Here is a 26483-nt window from a genome sequence, read left to right as displayed (position 1 = left end):
ACGGAGACCAGGATGGAGCCCCAGTAGGCGCCGTAGAGCACGGAGGTGGGGCGAACGTGGAGCAGCACGACGGCATCCCTGGAGCAGCACCACGGTGAGGTGGGCTGGATCGCCGCCATCGCCTGCGCTGCAGACAGGTGCATCGGAGGCGGCCCGGACGGAGACCAGTAGTCGCCGGCGCCGGCAGTCGGGGAGGCCGGGTGGGTCGCCATCGCCGATTCGCCCTGCTGAACTCCAGCTGAGAGGAAAACGGTGGGAGGGGCAGCACAGCAGGGGCAAAAGGGACATTTTACAGAAGAGGTGCTAAACTTTAGCCCTCCTTCCAAACACCCAAGGTGCTAAACTTTAGCCCTTTCATTTGAGGGGGCTAAATTTTAGCCCAAGGCTAAATTTTAGCACTCCTCTCCCAAACAGGGCCAAAGACATCAATGGACTGCACAGTGTACAGACTAAAACTTCCTAAAATTCTCCCATCTGTCTGGTCCTTGACCTGAAGAGCAGAGAAAAGTCATGAAGGTTGCACCGAAAGGTGAAAATTCCCATTGTGTACTTTTACTGAGATGATGAGATGTGTGTGTGTGCGCGCGCGCGCGTGTGTGTGTGTGAGAGAGAGAGGGACCATTGTCCATTGGTGAGCATATAAAAACTTTGCTTCTCTGCAATTCTGCATTGAATGGAATGGTTGCCCCCTACAGTAGCATAGGAGCAGCTGCTCTACTGAATGCAGCTTTGCCTTCCCCAAACTGCCCATGCAGACCAGAGGAAGGAAAAAAGCTCTCATCTCCACCTCCACCCCTGATTTCCATGACAAAATTTGCAAAAATCCATTTTATTGAAATATGCTTGATTATGGATTTCAAAAGAGATAATATTCGATCGAATCTGTCAAGGAATTTGAATAATCACAATAAAAATAAAATAGTGTGGGGATACGTACGACTTATTGCCGCAATTTCTACCTATTGTACTATTTACATTTTCATCTCAAACAACACTCTCTCTCTGTTCACAATATATGGGTTTTTCAGAAGTCAGACTTTTAAAACTTTAACTTCAACAGAAAATAATCATAAAACTTACTAAATTTTAATAATGCAACGCAGAAAATACAAAGATGCAATGAAGCAGGGAATTCTTTGCTCTAAACCATGCTGCAGTTTTAATATCTTGGCAGTCTCATATAGTCCATTGCCCACATGACTCGTAATGAGAACGAAAGCGACATTCAACGCACTAATAAATTATTTTTGGATTATAATTTTGCGAGGAATATATTTTTTTATAAAAGTAGTGGTGGTCAAAATTGCCAACATAAAAAATCAATAACAACACTGGGAAAGGAATGACGTGCCCTGTCTCGGTCTGTCTTCAACTTGGTTGGATCGGGTTTTGTCTCCAATGAGATTGGTCCAGGTCTCTAGGATGGGCTGCAGCCCACTAGAATGAGTTACGACCTGCGTGGTCCTAATTCCTAAATCCTAATAAATGTGATAATTTATATAAGATTTTTTTTGCGGGAATAATTTATATAAGATTGTTGTTGTAATTTTGACTATTCAATATCTAAAGGGTCATATGGACGACAACTAGATTGATCTAATTGCAAAAAAAAGATTATATAATAACTTATAACTTATCTTTTTAGATAAAGGAATAGTTTAAATATCCTGGCCTCAGAGTTATAACGTATATAATAGTAAATAAACTCGTGCTAAAATAAATAAGCATACGGAGACGTAATCCAAAGCAGCCTACTGTCATGATGAAAAATTTGTGTGAAATTCTTTGTTTCTAAGGCTTAACGCACCATCACAGTTGAATCTGTTAGAAATACATCAAGATCATATGGACTAGTTCTAGTATATAGGATACCGAAATCCACAATCACCTCGCCCAATCAGAGACTGAAACGTCAATGACTATTTTGAGACCAACAGAATGAATTGCGCTTAACAGAATGAATTGCACTGGAAAGCAGAGACGCCCAGGGTTGATGCCTCCTATGGCCGCGTCGCCAACCACCATCGAGAGGAAGGAATGTCGAAGTAAAACTTTTCCAGGTAAACGTACACCATCAACTGATAAGTGATATCCTATTTCCTGTCCGTGATAGAGCAGAGCAAGAACCTGGCAACCTGCCTCGTCCATTTCGATGCAACTATTTGCATACAGCAACTCTGCTCTCTCTGCACCTGCAGTGCCCAAATCTCTGACCGGAAATCCTTCCAGCTCGGACAGTGCATCCGTGCATGGCTATTTTGGCCGCAACGGTCCGAAATCAAGACAGGCATTACATGTAAGATGAACCAGGTAAAATGCATTCTCGGTGAAAACCTAGCAAAGAATACCAACAGTAGCACACACAAGAGCCCTAGCAGACTCCCCAAGTTCCACTCACAAGAACACACCAACTCGATATAGTTCCCTTTTGTAACCTAAATTCTTAAATGGCATTAAGCGAAACGGATTGACACAAAGAGTAAGGACATAATGGTACAAGAATAAGGAAGTTTACGATATACCTTTTCCATTGACAGTTCGTACATGAGGAAATTATACCGCCCAGAATCAATTAAATAACAAATATGATAAATCTATACTGTAAAACGATTTACATAGGAGCTGCTCAGTATATACCCCTAGATGAATAAATTGGCCTGTGGAAACAATTCTTGGTGCTATTGTTCTGTTACTGTACATGGCAACCTTGCTCGGCGGCATCACTCAGCAACCTGATGCTACTAGAAATTCTCTGCAGAGGCGACAACAATGCAACCTTAAAACCTGGTCTCTGCTGTAAAAACAGAAGCTGGTCCTAAGAGCTTACCTCCCGAGTGTCACGGAGGCGTAACAGATCTAATCTATCAGAGGGCCTCAAACTTATCAAGTTGACTAACTGCAAAAAACGTAACAATAAATTAAATATAGCACCAACGAAGTTTTAAATTTAGCAAATGCGGACATGCTGCATACCCAGAAGCTAAATTTTTCAGGATCCTGTGGTCCAGGCATGCTCTCAAGATCCAAATGCCTTGTTCGCCTTGCTGCATTCAATGAATGTTAACATGAAATGCTATGCAGAAGCATATAATCCCAAAAAACTAGCATCCCAGACAGTCCTTGTTCAGGTCCTGAACTCCTGATACACACCAACCGATCTTAAGGGCTTGATTCGTTCATTTCTAGATTTTACATGTCCAAATACAGTTGACATGACCAAACTTTGTCAGCGCAAGGCTTCAAATCAAATCAAACCATACTATGTTCCTATGTAATTTGAGTTTTATTTACTATGTAATTCCTAAACCAATTTACAGGGCCAATGATTCATGCATCATACTGAAAATATGCATACAAGATTTTACTTTTCTATAACCATTTCTAAAACAATGTGGTTTTCACTATACATAATAGCAAATTCAAAACGTGAGGTACTTGAAAAACTGAAAATGAGCATACCAGTCCGTACGGTTTCTCTAGCACGCCTAATATATGCCCTGGCTAGTTCTGAAGCTCCATTGGCAAGTTCGATTAGCTGCAAAGAATTAAACCAACAGACATACAAATTTAATAAAGACAAGTGACGGAGATGCATTACAATTCTGATGTGACGTAACACATCTCATTTAATTTTCACTTAGCCAATATAATTAATACGCAGCATGGATAAAAGCATAAGCAAGGAGATGTGCATACTTTGTTATAAACATTTCAATTGGATCTACTAATTAAAATATTTGATGCATTTGGACATAACTATTATCAGAGTTAAACAAAACATAAAAAGGTATGAAGACTTTACTTCTCTTCTCTCTTGTGATCCTTCTGGCAGAGGCATATCTTGCAACCATTCAACTTCGGCAACTCTATATCTACAATTTATAAAAAAAAGAATTTTATGAAAAATACTGATCTGACATTCTCTCCCAGATAGATTCTATAGTGAAGCATGCCAGACTCACCCATCTTGATCCCATGATCGTAAGATACGAAACCGACGAGAGCCTTCCACCTATGACGAAAAGTATTATTTTTTGTCATCTGAAAATAACTCCAGAATTTCACAATTTAATTCGTTATACTGGTTCAATATAAAAACTAAAAAGTCATCAAATCTACGCATAATTTGGGAGTACACTCCTTTGCACTAAATAATGGTGGCTGCAGGCAAAAAAAAAGAAAAGATGGACAAAACTACAAGAGGAGTGATACTGTGCAAGGCAATCTTGGTGCAACTGACCAAAAAGATACTGTCTTTAAGTTCTGTTGTCCTCTGTAGATGAAATTTCTTTCAACGTAACAAGAATTAAGGATTCAGTTCGCGAAACAAACAAAAATAGTCCAAAACATTTGAAAATAGTACTTATAATCTTCTAAGTTCCAATACAATGTTGAATCTAAAAGCATAAACTACAATTGGTTTAGACAGGTCAATGCTAAGAAATATAATATTTGATTTCTGCAGCAACACAATCAAGGATCGCTAGGCTCACAGCCTCACAGTCACAGGGATGCAGATTGTGCAGTTGCTCAATAGAAAGCAGTTTGAAAACTAATATAGAATGTAAGTACACTGTTATTTAAAAATCTGGTAATAGACACAATTTACCTCTAAATAAAAACGCCCATCTGGAAGTGGTTCACACCTAGAAATTTATGAAGAGATTTGAAAAATAAAACTCAAAAACACTGTCAGAAATTTTAAAGGAAAATAATTAAAGACTGAACTCACTCCAAAATTTCCACCTCACAGCCACAATCAGCTACAGTACCCGTTGCCGAATCAATAGCAACCTACAGTATTTAAGCAAATAATGAACGAAATAACTCTTTCAAAATAAACAAAAATGCTTTGATATGAGTTCCTAACCATTCCCATTCGATGGTTCCCTTCCATTATCCTCCTTACCTATTTCAAATGAAAAGCATCAAAAGATAATGCAGGAATAAATAGGGCAAACGAACACTTAATTACATGTCTCAAAGCAAAAAAAAAAGAATGATCCATGCGTTCTTCCTAGCGTTATCAAGGTGCATGACTAATGAATGCAGAATCCAACAGAAAAATAAATTTCAGACTAGCCATGCATCAACTGCAAAAAGTGATAAAAAGAAAGGTCTCACACTGTTTTCTATTCACTACAACCAAGATGATACTTAGCTTTCCATGCTTTGAAGTAAAACATCAAAGTAATTTTAGGACTTATACAAATATTAAAGATGGAAACACTGCTTGAACATGTTTAGATTGGACTGGAGTACTAACGCATCATTTGAGAAAAGAACTTGGTTAAGCAAGATTTTAAATCATACAAATTGCAAGGTTATATCTGCAAGCTGGATATGAATGTGTTTGTGATCTTCTTGATATAGAGAAGAGATATTATCAACAGATACGTCTGACAAAACATATCTAAATTCTGTGATAGCCGTACCATTAGTCTGTAGCGAGGTTCAAATATGTTCAGTGCCATCTTTTGGCATGGAAGTACAACATCCATAACAAAGAGAGGCATCAAATCAACACCAGCATATGTCATAGTCTCATGTTCTGACCTCCTCTCAGCATATTCTTCTGGGAAATTTCTCTGAATTATGTTGCTCAATGTTACACTGCATCATTTAACCATGATTGCCATCAGAGGTGTCAAATATGAACGTTTGGATGAAATGATAATTCAAAGTAAAGAAATGTAGCTTTTCAGCATCTTCAGTTACCTTATAGGATATGTTCTTGGACCAATAAATAGAACTGTCCGACACATGGGGCACTTATTTCCTATTGGAAATAGCATATAGCAGGAAGTTCAGATTTAAACAAAAATAGATAATTGTGCATGTGATATTTTTTAAGCTCACCATGATCCATTGACTGATGTAGACAAGAACGACAAAATGAATGCCCACATGGTGTAGTGACAGGTTCATACAATAGCTTAAAGCATAATGTGCACTCAAAATCATCAGTCCTATCTAACCTTGCACGCCTTGCCCCAGCTGCAATATTTGTATTCCTATCCAGATCACTCAGACAGGTTTGCAAGACATGGCTGTATAATAGGAAATTGGTGTTATAAAATGTGCCAGAGGATCATTATAGCGTAACAGATATCTGCGAGCAATGAAATCAATTATGAGTATCATTATGCACCAATAATTATACCTGAGGGGGTCAACTTGAAGACCAGCAAGAAGGGCCTCACGTGCCTCATGATAATGCTCCAGCTTCATATCAACGAGTTATTCCAATTAGATAAACAAGCATTCAAGGGAAAATGAACTCCAATATAACATGTACACAGTACATGATGGTCCCAACAGATTCTATTAAAAGAGCAGCTTGTGAATGGTTTTCTTGATGGTCTAAACAGAGCATAATAATAAAAAGAAGGATAAGCAAAATGACAGTAGGAAGGCTTATTGCTGAGAAGGGTATTAGTAAATAGTAATTACATGTAGCCTTATGAACACATGCAAAATTTCGTGCTCCAATTCAATCATGTAGAAAGGAAACAAAAATTGACAAGCAGTGTACGAACAATTACTTTTCTTTTTTCTGTACCCACGGTATTGGTGAATTTTACCATGAAATTTGGTAGTCATACATTACTACATCCATGTTTTTTTTAGATTTTCTTTCGAATAGTGAATTTGTATTTCTTTTGGCTAATCACCCAAATTGTGCTGAGACTTGACAATGTGCTACTTGTAGTTCCAAATTTTGCATATTGACATGTAGCGCATAATATTTTTGGATCAGGTGAACATTAAAGCCATGTGAAATAAAATGAGAAATAGAAGTGGTTATTACATCACATGAAGTTCAACTGGAAATTTGCAAAAGTACAGGTATTACTCATCCTATATTCTCAATGTTTAAATGTGACAAGACCAAAAGACCACAGTTAATAAAAAGGTCTACCAAACATTAATCCTAGTGGTCCAAATTGAGTGTAATCATATCGAGGGAAAAATATTTAAAACATCCACCCTAATAAAAGAATATTGGATCTAAGATCTTCTAATGTGCTCAAGTTACAAAATGTTACCAGAATTAGCGCATATGCCTTGAGAAGATATGGTCTAGGGGAATTACTGTTGATAGATATGATCTTCTCTGCATCCTTCAGAGCTAACTGTAATAATGAATCAAATATAAAAAGGTTTTTCCTTTGAAAGAAAGAAAGCCTAATGTGATGCAAATTCGCTTAATTAACATTAGGATCGAACAATTGGGTAAAATACTCATACCTCCGCATGTGTTGTAGGATCAAGGCCATTCAAGGGCTGATATTCAGAGTCAGCTGCTGATCTCTCCCTCAACAGTTGACTTATCCTGTCATAATGGTAGCCACACTATAGTGTGAATCCAGAGCAAACATATCTATATAATACAAATGAGATCCGTACAGCAAAATTATGCAAAAATATTACCAGGAAACTCACCGACAGAAAGCCAAACTTCGGTTGCTAAGTATAATTTGATCTCCTGGTCTCAAATTTAGAGCTTTAGAGTAGAAGGATATTGCCTGAAAAAGAATCATGTCAAGTATCGCATGCATTAAGGTCAACAAAATACATTTGTACATGTGACGATCACCTAAAAGAAGAACAATTAAACAAACAAGACAAAGTGGTAAAATTAGCACCAATGCTACATAAGTAAGAATAGTAGGATTAGGATGGTGCCTGCATAAGTAGGTTCAGACAGCGCTATATTCCACTGTTGCTGGCAGGCCCATCTTGTTAACTAGTTTGGGCTTTCCTTTAGGTGGAAATCACTAGAATAATAAACCTTGTGTTACGCCCACAAAATATTTAGGGAGGATGTGAAAAAAATTCGACAGAAACAAGAAAATACTATGAATAATTAAGAAGCATACTTAAAGATCCCAAAAAATCTATAAATCAGTAAGTTGTACAACATAGACAGAATGGAACAAAAAAAAAACAGAAACATTGAACACGAAAAGAAGAAATTACTTCAACCACATTTCACAGCAGTTTGATATTAAATAAAAATAAACATTTGGTGGTTTGTGAAAAGTAGAAAGCCATCAATGTCAAATGCGTTAGGCTACCACTGTATGAGTAGTTAATGTTGAAACTGAATAGATAGGACATGCTAGACCAGAAATGAATTTCTTTCTTCCTATTTATCCAAGCGATACACCGCATTTGGGATTAAAGAATGTCTGGCAATATCAGCAAGCATTGTTGAGGTAAAATTCCAGTCGCAGGAGTGTTAAACTAAAACCAAGTTTTTTTCCTTTGCAAAATTGGCATGAAAGAAAAAAAACTCTGAAACTGTATGTGAAAAGGTACTCAGCACGCCACATGGCCTGCATCATGTTATCAGATGTAGAACCAGAGAAAGCAACAAGCCGACAGCTGATAACTTGATACAATCATACAATGACTGTTTTCCTCACTTCTGAAAACTGTCTGCAAAATTGCAGTGGCTGGTACCAGGGTGCCGCTGCATGTGCTGGAGAATCTCTTCAGGAAATGAGTTCCCGTTGATCACAGGAACCAATTCAACTCCATTGTGCCAATTCAGACTATTCTATTTATATTGGCGTTAATCCTATCTCGTGAGAATAATAAAAAACAAAAGGCAGTCACTACATCATCTACCAAAGCCGATTATCAGGCTGCCCAGGGTACACTGACTCGCATCCACGCCTCAAGGGGGGTACCTGTGTTACCCAGACTCAACTCGGAGCCAATTCCCATCCTTCTCCGACTACTGAAGCATTATCCGATCAAACGCCCAAATGGTCCGCAAGCTAAACGCGAACATCCCCGCTCGGAATACAGTCATACACTGACTGACACCGCCACGAACGTAACACCAGAGGGATGAGCAAGGCATACCTCGTCGAAGTGGCCGTCCCTGAAGACCTGCGTGCCGCGCTGCGCGAGGTCAAACACCTCGCGGTACTTGTCCGGTGCCATCCCCATCTCCTCCTGGCTCTCCACCTGCACGGCAAACCGCCACGGCAGCAGGTCAGCACTCAGCAGCAGCAGCAAAATTCGGCCCGCAGCGGAACCGGCACGAGCGACGCACCCATGGGAAGTCCTCGGCGGCGAGCGCGGCGGAGAAGGCGGCGCCCGGCGACGCCATTGGGGGGAGGCGAGGGAGTCGGAGTGGGATTCGGATTGGGGGGAGCGGAGGCTGCGCTGAGCAGAGAGGGGATTGGTTGAGGGCTTTGGAGTTTGGAGGGAGGGGGAGGGAGGTGGTGGTGGGGGAGCGCGCGGCGTTCGTGCGCCGGTGCCCAGTAGTTTTTGCGCGGCTGCGGCCGCGCCGACGTGTCCCCCCGCGGATTCGGCTCGCCTCGCCTACCCACCCGCTTCCGAGACGACGAGTTCAATGCAGGCCCTGCTTGCTGCTTTGTCTGTGAACGTTTCCTGAAAGTTACCAGTAGTTTCCATGTAGCACGCCAGTACAACATTACAGATCTCTAACATCCATTTTGTCACTTTTTTTCCTCTATCAATTTCTTAATTCCTTTTTTTTCCTATCGTGTGTCTCACATCTTTGCCTACGTACAACGTCATATTTCCATCACCCTACAGTGCAGCTTCAGTGTACTACTAGTACGGCAGTACTTGGTCCATCACCCTACAAAAGCATCACATCGCTACATGCCGTATTTTTTGGCACCTATTTGATCCATTGGATCAAGATTAGTGAAGGAAGGTACGTAGAAGAGCTCGCGAAGCACCGAGTGCCTTGCTGTTCATTTTGGCCAAAGCGCAAGGGGCTTTCCCTCTAGTTTGATCATCCTTTCTATCTTGATCTCTTCTGACTTCTGGTGTTGGGTCGCTGTCCGTCCCCCAGTCCGGCAGCCCCCGCACGGGAGCTCCATCCGGGTGAATTCGGGGTCCCCTCGCGGCCTCGCGGCGACCGCGGGAGCAGCGTCTGGGACGCTTGGCGCCTGGGGTCGCACCGTGGCCGCGCGCCGCAGCGCTCCGTGGTCCACAAGTGTCCGTCCGGCGCGCGCCAAACCCTACTGCGATCCGCGACGGCCGACGGCGACGCGTTTATGCTAACAAACCTGTCAATTCCAGGGGGTGCTGGCATTTCACCGTGTCCCCAGCCGAACGCCAACTGCCCGTGGCGTTTAACGGATTGCAGTGCCGCTTAGGTTTGGACTCTTGCCCCTTGTCTGCCAGATGATCTTGTCTTTGTGTTATCCATATGATGGTTAAGGATTGCTATAGAAAAATGAGTTGCCGGAGTGACCTTTGCGTCTGGTGCTGACAAATGTTGCAACCACACCGCTTCCAAATAAGCAAATACTGTCAAGCTCCCCGCTGGCGGGAGCTGGCGCACCTCGGCTCAATTGAGTCCCCGCCCATTTTTTGTTTCCTTTTTACTGGAAGCAGGGTGCGGAAACCGACAATTGCATTTTAACAGCTGAGAAGCTACTCCTACCTGCTCCTTTCGTTTTAAAATGTAAGTTGTTTTAGTTTTCTACATACATAGATTGTGCTATGTATTTAGACATAACCCTATATTTAGATGTACTGCAAAATCAATGCATGCATAAAATCTAAAACAATTTACATTTTGAAACGAGAGGTCCTAACTAACTAATATGTCCAATCAAAAGACATCACCAGACACTAGTTCACTAGAACAGTAATGATGGAGTATAAAATTTCTGGGGTTGGCTTACGGGGTCGGGCCCAGCAACGACAAAGGGACTAATTTGGAAACGGCCCAACAAACTATGTCCAGCAATCCTCAATGAATGGGCCTGCAGCAGCCATATACTGCTGAAGTGATGATGGAGGGATAGAGAATAACTTCTTTGCAGTTTTAGCACCTGCTACGATGGAGAGCTGACGTGACTACGTTGCTCTTGCCCAAGCTCCGTGAGCCTGATCGTTCATCTGATGAACATAAAACCGGGCCACCCATCACGAAACAAAATGGCGTCCGATTCCATGTATTTGCGAGAGCTGATCTCCATTACATTCTCTAAAGTCTTAACTAGTGAGTTGAAACACATGGCGAAGAGTTTTCCTCGAAAGGTCTCAATTCCACCCGGAAATCACAGCCTAGAAAAAAAAAATAAAGTGAAAAGGTTGCACCAAAAGTTTCAGCTGAAAAGTATGCGGCTTCGTTCTTATAAAAAGCCATACACTGTATATTATCATTTTATCTTTTGAATTTTTATCCATCGACCTCTGTCTGTATGCGGACATGAGTAAGTCGGAGGGATTCATTGTTACAGTATACGTATCTACTCTACAGTCTCTGCTACATTGCTAACAAGCGACCGGAGAGGTGAAAGTCCGATCAATCCTCAGCTCTCGTCGCCATTAATGGGGACAAGCGGCAGCTCCACCTCGTGCGCCCACTCGGCGCACCTGGTCTCGAAGTGGCGGCTCCTCACCTCGTTGGGCAGGTAGCTCACCCACGCCTTGAGCCCGAGGCGCCACCGCAGGGTCCTGCCTTCCTCTTCCCTCCCCACCCTCCACGTCATCTCCTCCGGCAGCTCGTCGCCGGCCACCACCAGCCCCCGCATCTTGCTGAACGCCCGCCCGGGACCGCCGTACCGCCGCCGCATGCCGTTCCGTGGGTCGGCTGCTCCGCTGCCGCCAGTGCCCGGGCGCCACGCCGACACCTCCGTCCCGGTGACCGGGTCGTACAGCACGCCCTCGAACAAACCGGCGCTGCCCTCGGCCTCCTGCTCCCACCGCCAGCTCCGGCTGCGCGTCCGCGCCGACGACCGCATCTTGGCCTTCATTCTCGGCGCGTTGACGTTGCCGTTGGCGAGCTTGGTGGCGCCGGAGAAGGCGCCCTTGATGGTGCGCGTCATCTCGACGTCGCGTTCCGGGTTCCCCGTGGAGCGACCGAGGCTCGGACCGGTGGCGTAGGACGCGCCGAACCGCGGGCCGACCCAGAGCCGGATGCGTGACGGGAAATGGCGCTCGCCGTCCATGACGTCGTCGCCGGCGTCCTCGGCGTCGTCGTCGGTGGCGCCGCCGCCCGCGTCCTCGTCGTCCTTCCGGAACGCGAGCCGCGCGACGCGCACCCGGACGTTGTCGACGCGCACGGAGACGGCGAGGAACCTCCCGTCGCGCACCCGCACCGCGTACTCCAGCTGCACCACGGCCTCCAGCTGCTGGTGCACGAGGCCGTACCGCAGCGCCGGCTCCTCGGGCACCTCGTGCGGCGAGGCGGTGATGGACGTGGACGCAGCAGCCGTGACGCGCGCCATGGCGAGCACGGGCGCGTAGCCCTTGAGGACCCAGAGCCCGTGCGCCTCGGCAGCGTACGACAGGCACGCGGCGGGGAGCGCGCGACGGCGGCGCGGCACCTCCGCCTTGGCCGCTGACCCGGTGGCGGCCTGCATCTCCCGCAGCAGGCACCACTTGGCGAGCATGTAGCCGAGCGAGCGCATGAACCGCTCCTCGACGTCCGGGCCAACGAAGCAAAGGAACGCGGCGAGCGCCGGGCGGCACGCGCCGAGGGCGCGCTCGATCCCGGCGCCGAGGTCCCGGAAGAAGAGGTAGCCGGCGTCCGCGGGGGCGTCGAGCGCGCACAGCCAGAAGAGCCGCAACAGGAGAGCCAGCGAGAAGAAGGCCGCGAAGGCGTCGGTGCCCGCCGCTCCCATGACGGCGGAGACGACCTCCGCGTCCACCCTGGCCTCGGACGACGCGTCCACGCCGGCGAACTCAACGGCGTTCGCGCCCAGGCAAGGCACGTACGGCGAGCGATCAAGCACGTCGTTAAGCAGCTGGACCAGCAGCTGCAGCCGCACCGGCACCGGCGACGACACCGCGAAGCCGTCGGACGTCCACAGCGCGCTCGCCGCGCCGGCGCCGTTGATGGCGAGGGAGAAAGCGACGAGTGGCGCGGGCTCGCTGCCGTCATCGCCGTCGGCAGTAGTAGCAGCGTCCGCCTGCAGGACGATGGAGGGGCCGTCGGGCGAGGAGGCGAGCTGGAGTGACCACGGCGGCGGCGGAGGCGGTGCGTCGGGCTCGGCCGCGGGAGGAGGAGCGGGCAGGGAGGCCAGCCACGGCCACACGTCATCCATGGGCTGTTGGTAGCGTTGGACGGGTTCCCGGTGCACCGCGCGCGTACGTGTTTGTGGTCTTGTGAAGGCGATGGCGAGAGGGGCGAGTATGGCTCGTGTCGTAGTCTCTGCCGTGTTTGGTTTGGTGCGGTTTATGGCGCGGAACTGAGGTTTGGATTGTGGAGGCGTGATGGCCACAGAGCAGCGGGCGGCTAGGAGACGCGCCTCGTCAACGTCCACAACCAAGTGCCGGGCTACTCCAGAGACCTGGAGAGCAGTAGTTGCAGTGACACAGGGATTTGCAATCTATCGCAAGCAATGAACCGGACCTAGGAGCTAGAGGCTGGTTTGTGTTTGTTGCTGCAACAGTGCTGAGACTACCTGTTACTAATATGACTGGGGCAACAGGGTAGCTGGCTACCTGCTCCAAGTAAACAAAGATCACATGCCGTTGAGGGTGCTTAGAACAGATCGGAAACCATGGGCAGTGCCGCATGAATTCCTCTTTTTCCTCCTGTATCCTCTGAGAAAATTGCAATTTTAGGACTCCAAACAATACGCTTCGCTATTACAGGCTCCAAACGTCAACTTCGCTAAAATGATCCTCGAAACGTTGGTACTTTGTTATACATGATATTTGGTGTTTTTAATCACTTTTCTCAACTGAAATACATGTATTTTGTCATGAGAAGACCGTATTACCCTTCTGCCCAATATCCTGATCGATCTGATCGATCTCCTCACGCCCGACGTTTCCTATCCCTCGTGACGCGCCGTCCGTTCCTCGCAACGCACGCTGCCGTTCCTCGCGCGTCTGAAGCTCGCAACGCGCCGTCCGTTCCTCGCGATGCACGCCACCGTTCCTCGCGCGTCTGAAGCGTAGATTCTACCGACGTTTTCAACTTTGCTAGCAACAGTTGTACAGCCACAGAAACAAGCAATACGAGCTCCTGTATTTAAAATTTTTGGAGAGAAAAAAAAGGAAGGCTGATGGTTAACACAAAGAAATTAAAGACAGAGACGTTCATGCACATCTGTAGCATTGTTTCCATGAACATTGGAGTGTCAGATCTACTTCCACCAGAATTACAAATTTGAATCCACGGTTCAATTTGAGCAAAGCTTCAGCCTGCATTTTGACACTGGTTGGGTTACATGGAAACACTAGATAGCACAAACGAGGTCATCTCATAAAACCATGATTCTAGCGTAAACAAGTTCATCTCAGAAGATCATAATTTAGTTCCAAACGAGATCCAAGTCATATGAAATAAAGCATGTGTTTACATCTCATCACAACTAAAATAATTCATCCAATGTGTAGCTTCCTTTTTGGAGTCATCTTTTTTGGTGCTGTCATGAAATAAAGCATGGGCAGCAATGTTTTGGCTAGGGCTAGATCATTGGAACGAACGACGTGCGTCGCAAGGAACGAACGGCGCGCCACAAGCTTCAAACGCGCGAGGAACGGCGGCGTGCGTCGCGACGAATGGACGGCGCGTCGCGAGGGATAGGAAACGTCGAGCGCGAGGAGATCGATCAGATCAATCAGGATATCAGGCAGAAGGGCAATACGGTCTTCTCATGACAAAATACGTGTATTTCAGTTGAGAAAAGTGATTAAAAACACCCAATGTCATGTATAACAAAGTGCCAACATTTCGAGGGTCATTTTAGCGATATCGACGTTTAGAGTCCTATGATAGTGAAGCACGTTGTTTGGAGTCCTAAAATTGCAAGTTTCTCGTATCCTCTCCTTTCTTCGTTGTTTGGAGTCCTAAAATTACAAGTTTCTCGTATCCTCTCCTTTCTTTCCATCATGGTATGACAATCCACGAGAACCGAGGTGGTAGCGGATGCGGACGCTGATTTGCGCCGTCGGAAGTTGGAACACACATACTATGGTGTTAGCGGAAGACATGACCATGCCTTGCATGATTTTTTCATGCTCCCTCCATCCTAAAATATAAAATTATTTGATTTGTTTTAAGTTAAACTATTCGAATTTTAATAAAATTTATAGAGAAGAGTATTAACATCAAGTACATTATAAAGATATAGTATAATGGACTTATTATGCACATTTGATATTATAGATATTATTATTGCTCTTCTCTATAAACTTGATCAAATTTATAATAGTTTGATTTAGACCAAACCAAAATACCTTATATTATCATCAATAATCACCTTCCCCAAATCACCAATGTTGCTTTTCTCATATATTATTGTCATCCTTTGCGTAAAAATATATTAGTATCATCATTCCAAACCACAAATAGTTTTTGGTTTGATACTTTACACTGATTGCAAGCTGGTCTCCTAACTGCGTGAACTAGTACTTGTATAAAATACAAAGCTGACAAGCTGCTGTAAAGCTAGTATGAACATTAATTAGATTATTACTTATAGCTAGAATTAAGAAATTTACAAGACAAACGTACTACAAATACAATTGAAGATAACTATAATTGGGATGATTTTTTAACTGAGATAGCAATGGTAAGATGCTGTATAATAAAATCACTATATGAAAAAGGAGTAGAAACTACATAAATTGTAATTTTGACAAACTCAATTACTGTAGATAACATGAACAAACACATGCAACTAAAATGAAGTTCATCATACAATCACGGGAATAGTTCCCCACCAGCACCGACCCGGGCAGGGATCTTTTCCCTGTTGATGAAATTTTTCAAGATCTGTGCGTGGCTCAGGCGGGCATGCAGCCTTGCCTCCACTTCGTGCCTCGCTCATATGGAGTAGACGAGCTACCTCACTCACCAGGCAAATTTCCTCTCCCACCCGATCCCACATGTCGGGTTATCATCTTACATCTACCTCATCTCTTTCGGTCTTTCCGCCGGCAGCTACTTCTATGTTCTCCTTGCGCTCCCCTTCCGTTCATCTCTTGATCACTTGATCTCGATTGCCCTTTCCTCTCCTCGTATCTCGTGCTTCCCGGGCTCTCTCACTACAACCATAGATCTCCAATTTGCAAACTCATCATCGTCTTCAGCCACTCAAATGAATGATCTAAAGATTATCCTTGCAGTTGTCGCCGACTTCCTGTTGCATCACACCAAGTTGTGGGCAAATATTAATAGAGCTAGTTTTTCTTTGCTGTTTTGGTGATCCTGCGTGGAACCACATTTTAGGGATCGATTGGAATACCGACTGCAATCACAAAGGCCAAAGAAAAGACTATGAATCCAAAAGGAAGCCATAAAAAACAAAAAAATGTTATAATTCAAATTTAAATAGAATTTTTAACTTTAATTATAATATATATAAAACTAATAGAGCTGGTGTGTCAGTGTGTGACGGGGAATTAGTGAGTAGGAGAGATGAGTAAACATGAGGAGTGAAAGGAGCCACGAGTGTGGGAGACAAAGCTAGAGACGAAGAGTCATCAGTCATTACAGGCTATAGCTACACCTTTTCCTAAACTTCTCAACAATCTAAGCAAAGCAAAAAATCGAAAGCACATCCAACATCCAGAAATTTGATAGATTTTAGATAAAATATTTGTCATCAGATAAATAGCAAAACTCTAAATTTATTATTTCGAGCGAGGCTTGAGGTTTACTGTCTAGATAAACGGAGATTGAATGCTTGAGCCCATATGTGGAAGCCTCCTATATCCTTCCTATTTTGCGTTTGTGTGTGCTATGAACTTTGGCCCAGAGGGACGATCTGCTGGCTGAACGCCGGTTTCTTCGGAACAAGATATGATACACCACAGCAACAATATCCTCATGGTCATAAGTTTTCACTCTCTTGATTGACAACATTTTCTTGTTATTAGGCCCACTAAGAGTTACTTACATCCACATAAGAATCGGTAATTGAAACTACATTAGAGATGCATAAAATCATATGCACCTACCTTTTGATCATCCATTATGTTTTGACAAAACACCATAAATTATATATGTCACACACATTGAAATTATGTTGTGGCATACTTTTATTGATCAATAGATTGACCTCATATTCACTCACCCAAATTTGCCCCGGCGCAATTCTAATTGCAAATAATAACTAACGCGAGATCAAGATAACATTGATTTGTACTTTTTATTGTCTTGCTTAGTTAGTTTATTTGGATTTTCAAAATTTTGCATGAATACTTTCAAATTATCTTAAACTTACTTTTGCATGTGTAAAGATTGTAGTATAACATTCTTAAACTACCATTTTTCAAGAAATAGTAGTTCCTAAATATTTTCAAAACCTTGTACTCTCATTTTCTCCGTAGTATTCATGATCTAATACAATGAAAAAGAAATAAAAGAAATACACAACCTGTAAAGGCCCTTGGTCTTAGAAAATTGAGAATTGAGCAACCTTACATCCAATCGCATTTATTCTATGTTATCTCACATTATAATCTATATAAAGCTACTTTAAAAGCAGTTCAATGATAATGGTACTCAGACTCATACACCATCTATATCTACGTAACCCATCTTTTCTGCAACTGGTTCCCGCCCGGTTGCTTCCGAGGGGCTCTGAAACTAGGAGCAGGCCGCATTGAACTTCCAACCTACATCACCTTTGCATCCGTTGATTTCCTTTTACTTCGAACATTCACACCAGTAGCAAGCTCGAAGTTCGGTGCATCATTCCTCCTTGGTCTGCTTTTCTTCTCATTGACCGCTGGTTTGGGGGCTTCAACAACAAAGAAGTTCTTCTCGCTCACTGCTTCCTCCCTAGAAAATAGAAGTGAATTGGCTCTAGTTACTCTTAGAGCGAGATCGACGGTCAAGCTTGCTTTAGATAATTGGATTATATTAGTAATAGTTTATAAACTTTCTCTCCCTCCTTTTCTCTTGAGCCTGTGAGCTCTGTAATTCTTTGTACATATCCTATTTTTATATATATGTGAAAAAAGTAGGTAGGAAACTCCCCTGCCGATTCACTCAAAAAAGATATACTTGATCTAATAGGGTCATGTTGATTTGATAAGGAGGATCTCAATTCTCATATAGTATAGATGTAGATGTCACGTACACACACAAACACTGATGCTGTTCTTTTCAACACATTGGATAGACTATCGCGACATTTTAAGATTGACGACATTACCACAAACACTTTGCTATCTACAAGACACATAGTCTAGAACTAAACGAATGACTAAAAAAATATAAGGTCCAAGACTCAAATTTGGATGCATGAGCAAGTTGTACAACAAGTCTCAACAAACAAAAGACATATAGTCTTGATAACCTAGAGTAACATAAGTACTCCTATTAGAGTAGAACTAATTAAGAAACAAAGCTAATTACATAGATTGTGTTGAAAATAGGGTGGACCTAATACCCACTAATGTGAGGACCTACACTTTACGGAATCTTTCTTAATTGCAACAACACAACTGTTACACATGGCATATACTTTTAGTGGCTATGATAGCATACTCTTTTTCACACTCTCACCTATCACCTGGCTCCAACTCTTTTACCTTACTCTCACTCTACCATGCCTCTTTCTGGTATATCATGGAAAGGAGTCATGGCCTTCTATTCATAGTGCTAGATAGGAAGACACAACCCTTGGTTCCACACTCTTCCATAGTTCTACATTCTTCTAAAAAGAAAAGTATATTGTACTCGATAAAACAATGCACTGTGTTTTGCACTTCTAATTTTTCCTGGTATGGCGTCGTACTTATTTGGTATTTGCTATTGCTAAAAGAATACTCCTAGGACATCTCTCCCTTCTAAAACCTCATTTTACTTATTCTCGGCAGCTAAGATCCTCAATGCTAATTTGTAACCAACATCCTAGGAAGACCTACATTCTTCAATTACATTTTGTAATTAGTACAAGGTGACCAGCACCAACTCATTACAAGTATCAAATTTACATAAATACATGCTTACAGCTACAACTGCCCGTACCAATAGTATTTCCTCCAACTCAAATTACTATTTGTTTTAGCCTTTTTGGTATGCACCTAGATATGTACTATGTCTACATACATATCAAAACTTATGTATCTAGAAACAATCAAAACAATAGTAATTTGGGATGGAGGGAATACTAATTACATAACTAGACTGAATATAAGCGCATTGAAACAAGCCTTACTTTAGCCAGCGAGTGACTATATATATAGCTCGCTTAGTCTTATTCAGTTATTCCAAGTACCTGAGACCGAGAAGAAATCTATGCGTACACACAGGAGAGTCAGGAGACGACAAACATGACGGAGCCAGCAGCATCCTAATTAGCATCCTTAGCTTGCACAACGATCCCCTTCTTCCCATCTTCTTCTTCATCCTGTGCCGCCTCCGGCTTCGCGGCTTCCTCCTTGGCCTTCGCTAACGCCGTCACCAGCCTCGCGAGGCACTTTCCGGCATCGTCATCGACGCTCTTCCGCGTCAGGTGCTCGCCGACGTCGACGGGCACCATGTTCACCTCCTCGAGCAGCGCCCTGACGACGCCCAACAGCTCGTGGCCCTCGACGTCCTCGTCGAGGTGCATCTTCGCCAGGAATCTAAAGGACTCGAAGTCGCAGTAGGACATCTCGATCCTCTTGTCCATCCGCCCCGTCCGGATCAGCGCCGGGTCCAGCTTCTCGACGTGGTTGGTGGTGAAGACGATGAGCCGCTCCTCGCCGCACGCCGACCAGAGCCCGTCGATGAAGTTGAGCAGGCCGGACAGGGTGACCTTGCTCTTGGCGTCCTTCTTGTTCTGGTGGCGCGGGTCGGCGTCTTTGTCCTCGTCGTCGTCGTCCTTGTCCTCCTCCTCCTTGCTATTGCGCCTGCCGGTCACGGCGAGCGAGCAGTCGATGTCCTCGAACACCATGATGGACTTGCTCTTGGTCTCGATGAGTAGCTTCCGGAGCTCGGTGTTGGTCTTCACGGACGTGAGCTCGAAGTCGTAGACGTCGTAGTCGAGGTAGTTGGCCATGGCCGCGACCATGGTTGACTTGCCGGTGCCCGGCGGGCCGTAGAGGAGGTACCCTCGCTTCCACGGCTTGCCGACGCGGTTGTGGTACTCCTTGCCGTTCCTGAACATGTCGAGGTCGTCGATGATCTCCTTCTTCTTCGCCGGGTCCATGGCCAGCTTGTCGAACGTCTTGGGGTGGTCGAACGGGACGTGGGTCCAGACTTCTTCGTACCAACTGCAGTGACACAGGTGAACTCACATGAGTACCTTCTTTGCAGTGTTAAAAAAAATTCTTATGCTAAATTGCTTACCCGTCGTCGAAGCCTTCGCGGTGGATGTTGGTGTAGAGCCGGCGCTCGCGGTTCTGGACCATGATGTCGCGGCCCCGGCTGCGGACGTGCGGGATGTATTCGTTGAGCACGAGGTCGCGGTGGCTCTCGTGGAACTCGAGCCGGTAGAAGCGGCGCTCGGAGCGGGACGCGCGGCTCCAGTAGGGCACGGCGTCGCGCGGCGGCGGGACGGAGTCGGCGGACCACCAGACCGTGGCGCCGCGGAAGGCGTCGGCCACCTCCTCGCCCTTGGCCATGCTGAGCACGAGCTTCTTGTCCCCGCCGCCGCCGGACTCGGCGCGGAGGTGGCGCACGTCGCGGGTGCTGGCGGTGGTGAGGAAGGACCGGACCTCCTTGAAGGCGTCGCTGCTCTTGATGCGCCCGCCCTCGTACTCCTCGAAGGTGACGGAGAGGTAGGGGTCGACGATGGCCGCGAGCCGCCGCGCGCGGCGGTTGAAGTTGCGCGCGAAGAACTGCTGCAGGCGGATGTGCTCCAGGTTCCGCCACACCATGGTCCAGCACACCGCCACCAAGCTGATCACCACCGAGACCTGCCCGAACCACGAGTACGCGGCGAGGGCGTCCATGATCTCTGACTCTGATCGATCTCTCCCAGTGAAATGGTCGTTGGCACTTGCTCGTGTGTTCCTACACTTGCTACTGCGTCTTTGCGGCCGGCACGGTAGCCCGGGCCTTATATAGTGGAGGGTAACACGCGTGCACACATGTTCGTGACGTAGTAGGTACTAGCTCTTAGGCACAGTTGGAACTTGGAAGGAAGGAAGAACTGCCAGAGTTGCCGTCCATCGCTTGGCAACGAGAGTCGGTCATTTTCAGTATCATCTTTTCACACGCGTCAAGAAGACTACGGGGAAAAGGGGCGCGAAAATTCTACTAGCATTGGGTAAAATAGTCCATCAACTCACGCTCCTTTAAGAGCTATTATATTTGAAAATTATTTAGAATTAGATTCCTAGCTAATAATCAAAATTATTTACCTACTACTCCATCATTTTTTAAAATTTCAACATAATACTCATATATTTTGACCGAAACATAATGCTCATATATTGTACAATTGTGATTGATTTTTAATTAGTACTTACTCTATACACTTTTACATCCACATTCACACTTTTTTCATTTTGTATCATCCATTCATACATTGTGTTTAGCATAAAGTTCATCTTCCTCACATACTTATATAAATAGCCTATATGGTGACACTCATCATTCATATATACCTTAACTCATTATTTCTATACTAACAAAGACATAAATAAGTAATTTAGAATCACGTATTAGTTTACTTTTGGATATTTCCAGATGAGGAACATGAAGATAATTAGATTAAGATTTAAGTGTTTACTTTAAGTTATTTTTAATAACGGAATACGTGGTAACTTAGATACAAATTTAGAATGGTATTTTAAGTTATGTTTTATAATGATATGTATGGATAAATTGGATGAGGATTGTGAGGTTACTTTAGATTATTTTTTATAATGGCAGATCTCGGGAAATTAGACATAGGTTTAGGGGTTTATTTTAGAATATTTTCATAATGATAGTTGTGGATAAATTATTAGAAACTATAATAAACCAATGCTATGATTATTAGAGTTTACATGATTGATGTTTGATGTTTCTGATTTTTGTGAGAATTTTTAGGATTTTCTTTTTTTCTAGTGTGTCTCGTGAGAACTAATGCTGAGTCTCCAATGGAAAAAAAATGAGACTACATTGCTACAAAGCTATTACCTTGAGCTATCTCCGATTGTGATAGATTTTAATTAGTACCACGGGTCCCCACCGATCAAGATACTGGTCGGCCCTAGCAAGTGGGCCTGCATGACCATGCCGTGGGGGCCAAGGCATGAAAACGCGTGGAGCACAAGCCAGGAGGTTGGGCGAACGAATTCTGCCCAGATATCACTGGAAACTTGTTGTAAACCGATTCAGATTGCATTCCATGTAACAACTGACTAGGATTAGATCCTATCTGATTGTAACCCTAGGTCGCGAGCCTATATAAGACGGCTAGGGACGCCCCCCAAGGGTACATCAACTCTTCGCATCTCATACCAGCAATACAACCCACCAGAACACAGGACGTAGGGTATTACTCTCCGAAGGTCCGAACCTGTCTAAACCTTGCGCCCTTGTGTTACCATTCGAGCTCTTGGTCCTGCCATCTCCCCCGTCTACAAATCTACCACCTGGGTAACCCCCTGGTGGACTGCCGGTCATTAAATCCAACAGTACTTACTCTCTAACGTTGTCATCCACATTTATAATATTTAACCTTTCACTTAACATCATATGTATGCGCTTGAATTTATTTAATGGATCCTAAGTTTTAGCTATAAATTTAACATAGAAATCTATGTTCTCATCACTTCTATATCTTTATAAATGTGACACACATCACACGTATATACCTTAATTATTATATCATATACCAATAGTGTAAAAAATAGACAATTTAGAATCACATGTTGGTATATATTGGGGTATATTTTTAATGAAGGTGGTTTGGGTTCAAATTAGAGTTACCTCATGTTATTTCAAATAATGGCATACGTGGGTAATATAGATGCAAATTTAAGGGATTATTTTTGGAGGTATTAGTGGTAGGAAATTTAGTTGCAAAATTAGGGGTTATTTTAAATTATTTTCTATAATGGCATAAGTGGATAATTTAGATGAAGATTAGGGGGTTACTTTAGTTTATTTTATATAATGACAGATGTGGGTAATTTAGATACAGATTTAGAGAGTTACTTTATGCTATTTTTATAATGGCATAGGTGGGTAATTTTTTAGAAAACATAATAGATTCAATGATTATGATGATTTGAGTCTAATGATTGATGGCCAGATGTTTTTCTTTCTTTTTGTGAGAATTTCTAGTATTTCTCTCTTTTTTTTTAGAGTGTCCACCTAGGATCCTAAGTGGCTTCACTGGAGGCTTTAAAAGGAGCTTCCAATCAAGAGGTTATTTTAAGTTATTTTTTAAGTATTACTGGTGGGCTTTAGTTGCAAATTTAGGGGGTTATTTGAAAAAAAATTCTATAATGGCATAAGTGGGTAATTTAGATAAAGATTAGAGTGTTACTTTAGTTTATTTTACATAATGACAGAGGTGGGTAATTTAGATATAGATTTAGGGGTTACTTTATGCTATTTTCATAATGGCATAGGTGAGTAATTTTTTGGATAACATATAAATCCAATGGTTATGATGATTTGAGTCTATTAATTGATGACTAGATGTTTTGCTTTTTTTGAGAATATCTAGTATTTCTCTCTTTTTCTAGAGCGTTCACCTACGATTCTAAGTGACTTTCACATGGAGGCTTCAAAAGGAATCTCGTAAGATAATGTAGAAGAAAATGTGACAAGCGTTGGAAATATAATCCCAGGAGAGAGTACAGAGAGTTTAACGATTCTGGTAAATTTACCTGCACTGCTAGTACTCGTGGCCGATTGTTATCTCACGAAATATCGAAATACCTCACGAGTACCTTTTTATCGTAATAAATGGCCGATTGTTATTGGTCTTAAGAATTAATTTCTTTTAAAATGATCAGGGTTTTTGTAAATGGCCCCTTGGCGCATGGCGTTTTGTTTTGAACCCACGGGTTTATCAGAGTCAGCTAAAAATCTGGACAACGCGTACATGAAAATCCTAGCAGCTTGGAGCTGCCACAGCAGGTGACCCGGAAGCTTCGTTAACTACATACAACTACCAAATCTTGTGAAGATTAGCGTGGTTGTAAATTGCCGCCACAAATCCGATTGCGAACTTGCACTTTGCATGATTCCTCCCGATCGAGAAACTAAAGTATCTAAATTCACCTTGACTCAACAGTTTACTGAGTACGTCCCTGTTTCGGAGTAGCTGGTGTAGTCACTGTCTGTGACTCTGTGTTCACCATGTCCTTTGAGAGTCGCGAGAGTGTGCTTGTCGTCGCATGCAGTGCAGTAGTCTTTTGTTCCATTATTCTACTTATAATCCTGTGTGAAACTAATGTCAGTGACAGTGAAGTCATCTACAGTAAAACACAAGACTATCGTGTCCATGCATCCACTTAACATGCTAGGGCTGTTAGAGAAGAAGATCGTGGCGAAGATCCAGATCGAAGACGCTTGCATACCTCAGCTCGTAGCTCGCGCGTACATGCTTCTCGCGTCAGCGAGCAGATCATGAGGCCATGAGGGGTGACGGCATGTGCACGACGAGTGTTGACGAGACGTGGTTCTTCGTTCTGCTGCTGCTGGCTGTAGACTTGTGTCGCTGCTGCGATCCCAGTTAGCTTTCAATTGCTTGGTTCACAAGGTTACATATGAGATCCACCGCCTTTTGCTTTATTGTATTGATTTGTGATTTCGTCGATCGAAGTCGTCGTTGGCACAATTATATTGTTAGTTTTGGCAACCTTGGCCTCCAAGTTTCTAATAATCCATCACGTGCGTACGTGTTGGTGGAGAACAAAAGTTGGAGCCGCGTCGTCTCATGAATTTCCTTCTCTGTTTTTTTTTCAATCTTTCGATGTCACTAGGAATAGGAATAGATACTCCCTCCATTTCAAATTGTAAGTTATTTTTAACTTTTATAGATTTATAGATTTTTTGCTATGCATCTAAACGTACATTATATCTAAATGCGTAGAAAAACTATGCAACTAAAAAAGCTAAAACGAGCTACGCTAGCTATAGCATGCAGGAGGCTGCTGGCGTACGTAAGATCCTTCGGATAGATCAACGTCGTCCTGTCCTTGTCCTACATCCGGCGTATGTGTGTTTGTGTGTGTGTGTGTCACGCCTGCTGGCGTACGTAATATTCTTCCGATAGATCAACGTCGTCTTGTCCTTGTCCTACGTCCGGCGTATATATATGTGTGTCACGCCTGCTGGCTTACATAAGATCCTTCCGATAGATCAATGCCGTCCGTCATCTTGTCCTTGTCCTACGTCCGGCGTGTATATATATATGTGTGTGTCACGCCCTATTAGCTAGTGCATTGCTCACAAAAAGCAAGGAGCAGTTGCTATTGATGAAGAGCCGGGTCATCCTTGGCAAAAGATTAATTAACATCTAAATTTTACTCCCTCCATCCTAAATTACTATTCATTTTAGTTTTTAAGGTACACCTAGATAGATATTACATTCAGATACGTAGCAAAAGTTATCTATGTACTAAAACGAATAGTAATTTGGGATGGATGAAGTAATTCTTTGTTCTTATTTATGAAAACCATATAGATATACCTATGGAGAAAACACATTTGGATCTTGATAATGTCCACTCTTTATTTATGAAAACCATATAGATATACCTATGGGGAAAACACATTTGGGTCTTCGTAACGTCCACTCTTGATGTAGATTTACTCTAGGCCTCCTGATCTCACATGGGCCTCACTTGCCAGATCTCATGAGTTCACCGCCGAGTTCCCAGCAATTACAAACTCACGGCCCAATATTTGTGAGCTCGCGGTCCATTCAAGCAAGCGTTGGCGGCCTTGGGCCTGATTTCTCCGGAATTATAAGCCTGCCAACCAGCCAGATTAACAGATGTCAATGTCCTCTAGAAAAAGGATTTATAAGGTACTGTTTGGCACGACTCTAACTTCAAACTCCAGCTTGGAGTTGAGTACCCATCCAAACACCTCAACTCCATCAATTTTTGGAGTAGCCCAACTTCATAGAGTTGGTGGAGCTCTAATTCATTTTCTTGGAGCACCTCTTTCCCAACTCCAAACCCATTCAAAATGAACCTAAACGTAGAGTTGAGGGTAATTACATGGGGTGTTTGGTTAGAAGGATGCCAACCAGCCCGGCTGTATTAACCGATGTCAATGAACATTTATAGATCCACAACTACTGTTGAGCAGCTTCTTCGGGCATTTAATTTTTTGCCACTAAGTGAGGAGTGCAATTAACCCCTCTCACATAGTGGCAAATCTGTTGCCACTCACCCTCACATAAAGGCAAAAGGTTAAACAGTTCAGCTTCTTCACTTTTTGTGAGTTTTAGTCTTAGGGGCTGTTTGGATACGAGGTGCTAAACTTTAACAGTGTCACATCGGATGTTTGGATGCTAATTAGGAGGACTAAACATGAGCTAATTATAAAACTAATTGCAGAACCTTGTGCTAATTCGCGAGACGAATCTATTAAGCCTAATTAATCCATCATTAGCAAATGG

At 43.7% G+C, this 26483-nt stretch overlaps 3 protein-coding genes across 3 annotated transcripts; all 3 read right to left on the bottom strand.

The window, feature by feature from the left end:
* Positions 1 to 2488: 2488 nt before the first annotated feature.
* LOC101771736 (LON peptidase N-terminal domain and RING finger protein 1) lies at positions 2489 to 9320 on the bottom strand. The gene is made up of 18 exons (XM_004983910.4): positions 9071 to 9320; positions 8878 to 8982; positions 7447 to 7529; positions 7252 to 7336; positions 7050 to 7136; positions 6164 to 6225; positions 5860 to 6050; positions 5719 to 5779; positions 5436 to 5613; positions 4871 to 4909; positions 4733 to 4794; positions 4610 to 4646; positions 3963 to 4012; positions 3803 to 3872; positions 3460 to 3535; positions 2974 to 3044; positions 2828 to 2896; positions 2489 to 2752 (listed from the first exon to the last, which is right to left on the bottom strand). The coding sequence occupies exons 1-18, from the start codon at positions 9125 to 9127 to the stop codon at positions 2690 to 2692; spliced, it is 1446 nt and encodes a 481-aa protein (XP_004983967.1). The 5' UTR covers positions 9128 to 9320; the 3' UTR covers positions 2489 to 2689.
* A 1796-nt stretch (positions 9321 to 11116) lies between these two features.
* LOC101771341 lies at positions 11117 to 13528 on the bottom strand. The gene has a single exon (XM_004983909.3). It carries the CDS (start codon positions 13053 to 13055, stop codon positions 11319 to 11321), a length of 1737 nt encoding a protein of 578 aa, XP_004983966.1. The 5' UTR covers positions 13056 to 13528; the 3' UTR covers positions 11117 to 11318.
* Positions 13529 to 19101: 5573 nt separating this feature from the next.
* Positions 19102 to 20922, bottom strand: LOC101770683 (AAA-ATPase ASD, mitochondrial). Its single transcript, XM_004983907.2, has 2 exons — positions 20252 to 20922; positions 19102 to 20175 (listed from the first exon to the last, which is right to left on the bottom strand). Exons 1-2 carry the CDS (start codon positions 20854 to 20856, stop codon positions 19272 to 19274), a joined length of 1509 nt encoding a protein of 502 aa, XP_004983964.1. The 5' UTR covers positions 20857 to 20922; the 3' UTR covers positions 19102 to 19271.
* Between the last annotated feature and the right edge of the window lie 5561 nt (positions 20923 to 26483).

Source organism: Setaria italica, chromosome IX (assembly GCF_000263155.2).
Source record: "Setaria italica strain Yugu1 chromosome IX, Setaria_italica_v2.0, whole genome shotgun sequence".
Lineage (NCBI taxonomy): Eukaryota > Viridiplantae > Streptophyta > Magnoliopsida > Poales > Poaceae > Setaria > Setaria italica.
This window is presented reverse-complemented; position numbering and strand designations above follow the sequence as displayed.

Coding starts and splice junctions, on each gene's coding strand:
- LOC101771736 (XM_004983910.4), bottom strand. CDS start 9,127: ATGGCGTCGCCGGGCGCCGCCTTCTCCGCCGCGCTCGCCGCCGAGGAC. Junction 6,226..7,049: donor AGGCATATGCGCTAATTCTG/GTAACATTTTGT, acceptor GTTGATATGAAG/CTGGAGCATTATCATGAGGC. Junction 3,045..3,459: donor TAGAGAAACCGTACGGACTG/GTATGCTCATTT, acceptor CATTGAATGCAG/CAAGGCGAACAAGGCATTTG.
- LOC101771341 (XM_004983909.3), bottom strand. CDS start 13,055: ATGGATGACGTGTGGCCGTGGCTGGCCTCCCTGCCCGCTCCTCCTCCC.
- LOC101770683 (XM_004983907.2), bottom strand. CDS start 20,856: ATGGACGCCCTCGCCGCGTACTCGTGGTTCGGGCAGGTCTCGGTGGTG. Junction 20,176..20,251: donor CGCGAAGGCTTCGACGACGG/GTAAGCAATTTA, acceptor GTGTCACTGCAG/TTGGTACGAAGAAGTCTGGA.